General features: G+C 43.6%; 1 protein-coding gene across 3 annotated transcripts in view; it reads left to right on the top strand.

Moving 5' to 3' along the window:
• Window positions 1-9,803, top strand: part of DPP4 (dipeptidyl peptidase 4) — a 78,369-nt gene extending 68,566 nt beyond the window's left edge. For all 3 annotated transcript variants that reach the window (XM_032637176.1, XM_032637177.1, XM_032637178.1), the window contains 3 exons: window positions 6,672-6,744; window positions 7,011-7,084; window positions 8,695-9,803. In XM_032637176.1, coding sequence (XP_032493067.1) covers window positions 6,672-6,744; window positions 7,011-7,084; window positions 8,695-8,796 — 249 coding nt within the window. In that variant the 3' untranslated portion in view covers window positions 8,797-9,803. The remainder of the gene's footprint in view (window positions 1-6,671; window positions 6,745-7,010; window positions 7,085-8,694) is intronic.

The raw sequence follows: 9,803 nt of genomic DNA on the forward strand, positions 1-9,803 counted from the left end.
CTGGGGCCGCATCCGACCGGAGGGAGTGCCTTTTCTTATTCTCACAAAGCTGCCATATAAATTAGGAGACCTGGGACTAAGGCTTGGACACAATGCAATGACACAAACAGTGACTCCATACGACCCTTTTTGTAGATAGTCACCTACCCACTGCCGAGTGGCAGGGCAGGAGCACGTTTAAAGGATACCAGGGACTCAAAGAGGAAGGAAGCTGTTCATCTCCCTGAAACTCCGAGAAGCTGGTCCCAGACGCTCTAAGTAGGCAGGCAGAGTGGACGGATGACAGTGTAGCTAATAAGCAGTATAAGCAGACTTGCTGCCATGAGTCTCAGTCCGAGTCTCAGTCCACAGCCAACAGAAATGACGACAGATTTGAGCAAAAGAATCAGATAGACAATGAGACAACCCTCACCCCCAATAGCGATAAGCAGATAGCAACCGTGGTCCCACCTTGAGGAGTGGGTTCCTGACTAACATTGATGAATGGTCTCTCCATGGTCGATCACAGGTCTTTTAGTCAAACCTGTAAAAAAAAATATTAACACCGGGTAGACTTTCATTCACCCATTCAAGGTGCCTGGTGTTCTAGTTGTTCAGAAGTTGATTACCTTGTTGGTGAGACAAAACATACAGGCAAAATGTTTGAAGAGAAATAAAAGAGTAGTAATAGGGTTTCCCTGGTGGCGCAGTGGTTGAGAATCTGCCTGCCAATGCAGGGGACACGGGTTCAAGCCCTGCTCTGGGAAGATCCCACATGCCGCGGAGCAACTGGGCCCGTGAGCCACAACTACTGAGCCTGCGCGTCTGGAGCCTGTGCTCCACAAGAGAGGCCACAACAGTGAGAGGCCCGCACACCGCGATGAAGAGTGGTCCCCACTTGCCGCAACTAGAGAAAGCCCTCGCACAGAAACGAAGACCAAACACAGCCAAAAAATTAATAATAATAAATAAATTTTTTTAAAAAACAAAAAAGAGTAGTAATAAAGCATGAACTTGAACATGACAAAGTGCCCAGTATGTATGGAAAAGACTAGTAGTTCCAAATTGTGACTCTGGAGCCCCAGGAATTCTGTGCCTTCTGAGCATGTAGGGAGGGAAGGGAAGTGGCTGAGAAGTTAGGGTTTCACCTCCCCCTACTCCTCTCAACCAGGGGGCGGATCTGGTTTCATTTATTTCATTCATTTTTTTAATTCACTTAGTAAGTGGTTGCTTCTATGGCCAGACACTGTTCTAAGCTCTTTCCATGGGTTATTAGGTTCAGTTCTCCCTCAGATTCTCTGAGATAAGTGCTCCAATTATCTCCATTTTATTGACCCAGAAACGGAGGCACAAAAAGTTATATAAGATGTAGCTACTGAGGGGTAGGAAAGGGAGAGGGCACTTATCTGGAACCAGTTAAGGAAGACTTCTGGGAGATGCAGGGGAATAGCGTAGGTGCTCTCCACAGGCTGCCAGAGGGACCGACAAGGCAGGGGAGCACAGTAGACACACGAGTGGCAGCAAGCAGAGCTGGTTTTCTGGGGATCTGTGAAGCAGGTTGGGTGAACCAAGGGATAACACAGAGCAGGGATGTGGGAGGAGCAGGCCACATGGTGGCTAATAAGGCAGGATGGGAGACCAGGGAGGGAATGGACTTCCAGAGAGCAGCGTCAGATCAAGGGCAAGAGAAACGGGGCCCAAGTCCTGAGCCTCGTTGCCAGGAGAAGAGGGCAGCCTGGAACACACAGAAGGGACTGATTTAACTTGTAGAGGAGATTTATTTTGCATTTTGCTCAGAATTTGATAGGCTTTTGGCAAGTGTATGAAACAGTCATAGATTTGGCAGTCTTCTGCTAGCAGATTTGAAATGTTCAATCCTTAAGAACTGCTGCATCGTTAGGTTATGCAAAACAGGGTGCAATTTTGTAAATATGCCATCTTGTACTGATTTGACATTTGTTCTATTATCCTAGAATATGCCAAAGGGAGAGAGACCTTCAGATTTAAGCCAAACCTTAACTTGTTTGTTGAGTGCTGATAAAATGTTGACTGCTGTGTGATCTTTAAAGAAGCCAGTGTTGCTGGGTGAGGCCTGAGGTAGGGCCCCCTGTAGGCGGATGGGAGCTCTTTCCTTGGAATCTCACCTGTACAGTTGTTTGATGGATACGGACGAGTAAAACATCTGATGTGGTGGGTTGAATTAATTTTTCCTTAAAAATTTTCTGTGGCCTCTGTTGTGGCATTAATGGTGCTTCCCCAAACAGCCTCACTTAATATTATTTACGAGGCTTCGGTCACAAGTGGAAGAACGCACAGAGCGAGTCAGTACACTCGGGGTACTGTCTCACCAAAGTAATAGGGTGTCCATTACACCTGTGGCTGTTTACTTTCTCTACCAGAGCTTGGAAATGACAGTGCGTTGTTTGGCTGTGAAGTGAAGGGACACTAGAATATGATGTTAAGAGGCACGGACTTTTGAGTTTGACCTGTGCTAAAATTCTGTTTCCACCACCTATTAGCTAGGAGAGGTTACTAAACCTCTCTGAACCTCTGTTTCCTCATCTGAGTAATGGGGAGAATCAGAGCTACCTCATGGGATTATTGAAAGGATTAAACGAGACACCTATGCCTGCCATGAAATAAGCTTACAAAAACATGGAGGCTGCCACCATTATTCTCAGGAAGCAAATTGTCCGTATGGTTCCTGGATGGCGCAAGGGGTAGCTTAGAAATTGTCAGACCTTCTGTTTCTCACAGTACTTCCCCACTCTTATCAGCTCTCTCTTTTATTTCAAAAATACAAAGATTTATTTGCTGGAAGGTAACTGAGGAACCAGCACGATCCAATGAGCAGCTACAGATGGTTCTTCTTGGGGCTTGAAGGAAAAGCTCCTCGCAGAGATGCCGTGGATCAGCGCTGCCACTGGACCCATCCTTCCCACTTCACTTTGCCAGGCTGTTGCTGGCAGCGGGGCTCTCCGGAAGTTTCTAGCCTCGGGAGAGTGCCAACTGCACCACCATTGCATCCTTGCCCATTTATCACTCTAAACTTCCTTTTTAGGAGCTGGTGACAGACTATTCGGCTTCTAACTTAGTCATCCATTTCCTTTTTTATTTCTGTTTCCATCGATAGGCAAATGGGGATTATCTTGTTTTGGTGGGTTGGAATAGCACAATTGAATTATTTCTGGTCATTAATTCTCCCTTAACGTAGTGCATGCATTTCTTTCACTGACTTTGGCTGTCTTTCATGGGTTAAAGTGTGCCGGACTGTCAAGAGTCTCTCTCTATTGAGAAGCCAGGATGCTCAGTCTAGTAGGGAATGATCGGTGGTTCCAGAGGCAAGGTGACACAGCTGCATCTTTCTAGGAGGGCAAAATGTTCTCAGGAGCCTGCGAGCCCTGAAATGGGTGCGTGCCTGAGGCTGCCTGGCTCCCGTGCACTGCGAGGTCCCTCTTGACGCAACTCCCAGCGAGCAGGGGGACGTGTGCATTGGAAATGACACACTTATCTTGTGGTTGCAGGGGAAGCTTTTGTTTTATTTTTCCCTTGCTGCATTAAAGTATTTGTCTTTCTTTCTTTGTAGTGTAATATTGTTAATGTAAAACAATTTGCATCATGACACTTTTATCACAGTTTTCGTCTTTTTCTCAGTATGTTGCATTTCTCACCATGTCTAGTTCATCACAGCTACAGTGTGTACATCACAACATTTATCTTAGGCTCAGGGTTTTACTTGTTTATAAAAATTGTCTTCTTTCAGCCTGTATTCACTCCATTTAAGAAAAAAAAGGCAGCCAGAAACTGTTTTGGTCCAAACTCCAGTAGTTATCACATTCCTTGCTAACTGTCCTGCGTATTTATATGTCTCCTAACTATTACTCTATGTTTCAGCGACATTTCTCAGTCTCATGGCTCAGGGAGGTCGTGGAGCAGCTTTTGCTGTGCACTCTGCCACGCAAGGAAGGCCCGAGAGGCTTTTGGAGGGGAGGGGAGGTGACACAGCTGGATATTTGGGCCACCTCTAGGTGCTAAAGTTGACTGTCTTTGGCACGCGAAGAGCTGGGTTTCTTGTGGGGAGAAACAAGGTGGAGGAGACAGCCATGTAGCCGCAGAAAGGATGGTGCAGGAGGACCCGGATGAGGGCGCTGGGTCTGGAGCTCAGACTGGCAATGTTCACCGTTGGTGGCTCAGCCCCAGCCTCTGCTGTCGCCAGCTTTGAATCCTACACTGGCCTTTTGGGAGATTGATTTTGACCCTTTCCTCTCTCCAGGGCAGGACATCGCTCAGGGTTCTGTTGCTTCATTAGGCTCTGCATCAATCACACAGTCCAAAACGCCTCACAAGTCTCGAAGGTCTGTGCGAGCCAGCTCTCTTCCAATGAATTCACTCTAAGAAGGCATGAGAACGCAGGGGGCAAAGAACACCCAGTGTGTTTGTGTACTGCAAATCCCAGAACAGTTCAGTAACAATTTCTTTCTCCCTGTATCTTTGCTGGAAGACCACATCGTGAGCAGCTTGGAAGTTTAGTGGAGACTCAGTGCAGCATAGGAGGTAAAAGAGGTTCTGCCATCCGACTTTGTGTCTAGCTCCGACTTCTTCCTGATGTAACCTGGTGTACTTTATTGTCTCTGTGTAGAAGTGGGGTTGCTATAGACCTATCTTGCAGGAATGTCATGAGGATTAAATAGAGCAGTGCTTTCATAAGTCCTTTAAGATGCTTAGCAGGGTGACCGGCACGGAGTACACAATAAGTATAGGCTCTTATTACTAATGGCATGGTGTATGGATTGAAAGTGGGCAAAACATATCTTGGTAAATTTCAGAATGAGAATATTTTATTCCACCTCCCCTAGCTGTTCCCACTTGCCTCTGCAAGACTAGGACCGAATGTAGTGAAGAGTACAATATAAGTGCCTACGTTTCTTTGGTTTATTCCTTGAATTGATATTTAGCTCTCTGTTAAATGCTCAGGATAGAGTAATGAACAATATAAATTCTTCTTCTCATGGATCTTATTGTTTAGTTGGGTATGTGACAAATAAATATTGATCGACTTGAAAAAATGAATGAATGGATGGAAGAGTGAATGGAGTATAATGTTGGGATGGATGGATGGATTCATCTGGGACATCTCACCAGATAACACGTTTCTTAAAGTAAAACAGAAGTGCGACTTTTAATGAGTCCTGGGCGTTTATTCTGCAAGTTCGTGGGTAAATTCTCAATTTGGGTCAGAAATGCCATATGGTCAGGACAAGTGGGACCCAGCCTGCACAGGAGTGGGAGGGCCTTTGCTCTAAGCTTTCCAGGAAAAGATCACCTTGATCACCTCAGTCAACACAGATATGTTGGGTGACTTTGTCCTGAAAGTTGTAGACAGAATGTGTTTTTTCCAGAAACACTGTGTCACACCACCCTCACATCACCGTAATTTAACCTTAAAAAAAGCCATGTCTCTTGATTTCTATTTCAGTGAGAGCGAGAAGAGTTAATCTTCCTCCCATTTCAAAGAAAACAGCACTCAGCAGCATGTCTCTAGGTGCACAGCTCTCTGATGTTGAAGCTGGGGCTGGAATACAAACGTTCGGACCTTAGCCCCATCCCCTTCCAGCCAGACCTTCAGGGTTCCCATCAAAATATTAAGCTGATGTTAGCTACAAAGATATCTGTAAAACACAAACCTTGCCTCTCATAAAGTTGACTTTGATTCACCAAGATGCTGCAGGATAAGCTGGCTGATTTTAAACCCATAGGGAGGCTACCGGCCCTTCCTCTGCCCAACAACAGAAGCAGAGTCCCGCTCACCCCTTCCCAAAGTTGCTACAATGTCTATGACATTCTTACCTTCATCGCAACTCTGCAAACATCTCCAAATTAAGACCAGATGACTAGTTCTATACTTTCAAAGCTTTTCCACCAAAGACTCCACCTTCATTCTAGAAGTCCTACCTGTCCAAGGTCATGAAACAGCCTTCCAAAAGCTGACCTCCCAGTTGTTTCTAATTCCCTGGCTTGATCCAAAAGCAGCACTTTCCCCAATGCAGAATGAGGCAGACAACAACCACCCACTGATTTTCTAAGGCCATACTTGATCTTTTTCACCCCTTTCCCCTCCCATATGTTACATTTGCCTAGGTTTTAAACATCTGTTCCAAAAAAGGTAATACTTGCTTCTCATTCAGAGCCTAGCAATGTGGACCAAAGTTCATATGACATATTGCAGAGTATGTTTAGTTGCAAATGCTATGTACAGGCTCTTTGAAATGTAGCATGTATGGCACCATGTGACACATGGTTGCCATGGCAATACACTTTTTGGCTGAACTACAGCATAAGCCCATGGAACATACATTGCTAATATGAGACTCTGCCCTGTGCTAATGCATAGGACACAGCCAATCTGGGATCTGGGACTCAAGGGGTTTCGCATGCAGCCTGGGGGGGCAGATGCCCTCTTCTGCATGTGCAGGGAAGATGTGGCATCCTCCCTTTCCGGTCCTGTCTCACAGGGACAGGGCATGCTGTACATTCTGCCATGCATGGAGACAGCATTTGCTTGAATATCGGTTTGCTATATTTTGTATCAAAGGGGGCCCCAGCTGAAAACATTTTATTTTGTAAACTGAAGTGAAAAATCAGTTTATGGCAGATCTTTTTTTGAATAATGACATTCTTTTTCCCAATTCCAGAATTCAACAGTCATGAGCAGAGCTGAAAATTTTAAACAAGTTGAGTACCTCCTTATTCATGGAACAGCAGATGGTGAGTTTCAGTTAATTAGACTTTTTAGTATCACAGACAGGTTTGCAATTTCACTACTGACAAAACAAAAGCATGAGGGGCAAGACTGTTACATTTACTTCAATAAAACAGTGTTGCTTTTCCGCAACTCACTTGTCTTGGTCTAAATGGGATGCTGAATCCTAGAACTTCAAACAGTCCCTTTCTTCTTGTGCCTTTCCCACCCTTCCTACCAGAAAAGTGGAGCGGGCTTTTAGTTACTTTATGTTTCCTTTCTCTCCCTGCAGATAACGTTCACTTTCAGCAGTCAGCTCAGATCTCCAAAGCCCTGGTGGATGCTGGAGTGGATTTCCAGTCAATGGTATAGCAAAACTTCCTGCAAGGGGAGGGAACTTCCTGGAGGGGTCCGGTTCCCCTCTTGGAACTACTTCTCCTCACAGAGGTTCCAGGAGACGGGGGACGGAAGCAAAAGGAGTCATTTTTCCAATGAGAAGTTGAAGAAGTGATATCCTTGAGTCATAAAGAGAGTCATGTTCAATATCATACAGTTGGGGGTTGAGAAGTACAATATTGCATATCCTGAGAGGGTCAAAACACTAGTCCTGTGATCGTCCCGTCTTTCCCTATTTTGATTAAAAAGTAATCGCTTATCCAGTGATAAGATTATCCACTTATCCACACGGCAGAGTAATTCTAAAGTGAAACCAGCACGATAGTAGCTCAGGTCAAATATGCAAATCCATCTCTAGTATGTGTTACTAGCCCTTCTAACAACAGTGGGGTATCGGTAATCAGTGCGCTTCAGTTTTTGCAACTTCCATGTTATCTTTTGTTGAACACCACAGGTTATAAACAATTAGGCTGGTTTTATAAAGTCGGAAATGGCTAGAGCTGTTGTTGCCTATTCAGAGGATGTTTCTAGGTATTAAGTCAAATTCATTTTAGGCACTAGACCTTTTCAGATTAAGAAGAAACAAAGATTATATATATGTGTGTGTGTTGCACTAGATATTTTTGTGTTAAGTCCTTTCTTGTCTGTATTAGCTTAAAAAGCCTGCTTTCCCTCACTCTCTTTTAACGTACACATTTTGCTCCGTGCTCAGTTCAAACAGCGCCTACTGTGTAAAAGTGGGACAGTCATTTGATACCACAAAACCTGGCATATATTTTGGGGGTTAGATTCTTATGAGGTTGGGGTGTATCCTTCCACTGTTCAAAGAAAAGACGTGATACATTAAGCCATTTATGAAAGTTAATTTATGTCTCCATAATATATGTTTGCCTGGCAGTGACTTCCCACTTGTTTCACGTGGTGGGATGAGTTGATAAATTTTTGCCTCAGGTCATCAACTCACCCTACATAAATGTCAGACATGCAGATAAGAGATTCCAGTGAAAAAGTGTTTGCAAATAATACATTTGACTTTTGACTTCATATGTTATGCTAAAAATATATATGGAATACTGAAATAGACTCTTTCTAGTGCCTTATTGATATATATTAGGAAAAATTGCTTTCTAAAAACTCATTTATTTTAATAGTTTATCTTACTGCAGTGTAGGAGAAATTTAACAGCTGATAACACTTAATTAAAGTGGGCTTTACAGGATAAACATTCCCTCCTATGCATGATGTGTTTCTAAGTGTCCTTTGAGTCAAATCTGAAAATGGACTTGGATATTTTAACTGTACATATCCTTAAAGCACTATGCAGTGAAGCCAAATTCACAGTGAGTTGTCTCAGCACCTGTAAAGGACGATCAGAGACTCCTGCAGGACAGAACTACATGCCCTGGAAAAGCTCTAGGAGGAAATGAGAAACCCTCTTTGATCACATTTCAGTTTATAAATTGATTGAAGAATTAAAACATCCTGTGTTGTTCCATGTATGCTAATGAGAACTCACTTGGGTTTAAAAAAAAAAAAAAAGACAACTGACTTCCTAATTCTGACCTTTCTTCTCTCTCCAGTGGTATACAGATGAAGACCATGGGATCGCCAGCAGCACAGCACACCAACACATATACACCCACATGAGCCACTTCCTAAAGCAATGCTTCTCTCTACCTTAGCACCTTGGAACAGCATGCCATTTAAAGCTTCTGAAAAGCCACTTTTGCTCTCATTATCTCAAAACTGCACCATCAAGATGACGATGTTAAAAAAGTACACTCAAATCAGGAAATGTAAGGTTACCTTTGTTCCCAAATTTCATATCTATAACCCGAAGTAGGGACTTCTGTCTTTGCAACCTTACGGAAGTTTGAATTATTCAGTCTGGTTTTGTTTGTTATTTAAAATCACTTCCATATCAGTTAGTGAAACAACAAATAAGAATTGTTTTTATGGGAGCTTTGCAGAGGTTCCCTGGGCAGCATTTTTTTCTAACTGGACTAGACTTGTTCTCTTCTTGGAAGGAATGGCAGGATGTGGGCCGTGATATCACTGAGGCAGGGGTAAGAAAAGAGGGGGTAGGGAGAGAAGCTGGCAGGGCGAGGCTGTGAACCCCAGTCCAAGCCTGCTGACCCAACCAGGCTGCTATCAGCTCCTCGAAGAGCTGTTCACAGCCAGACTGGCACAGTTTTCTGAGAAAGACTATTCAAACAGTCTCAGGAAATCATATATGCAAAAGCACTGACTTCTGAATAAAACCACAGCAGTTGAATAGACTCCAAAGAAATGAGAGAGAAACTGCCAACAATGCAGGGCCCCCAGGTGCCAGTTATGGCTATAGGTGCTACAAAAACACAGCAAGGGTGATGGGAAAGCATTGTAAATGTGCTTTAAAAATACTGATGTTTCCTAGTGAGAGAGGCAGCTTGGAACGGAGATGTGAACACATCAGCTTGCCCTGTTAAGAGATGAAAATATTTGTATTGCAAATCCTAACTTGAAGGAGTCTTTGCATCAGTTTTTCTTATTTCATTTCTTTGAGCATCTAATTAAAAGAATATTTTAACTTCCTTGGACTTGTTTTTAAAAATTGAAAATTAGCTACAAATGTGTGTAATATGATTCCCATTCTACATACGGTGGAATTTCTCCTGGTCAGTAATAAATGTGCCTTCATTTTTTCAGA

The sequence above is a fragment of the Phocoena sinus genome, chromosome 7 (assembly GCF_008692025.1).
Source record: "Phocoena sinus isolate mPhoSin1 chromosome 7, mPhoSin1.pri, whole genome shotgun sequence".
Classification (NCBI taxonomy): Eukaryota; Metazoa; Chordata; class Mammalia; order Artiodactyla; family Phocoenidae; genus Phocoena; species Phocoena sinus.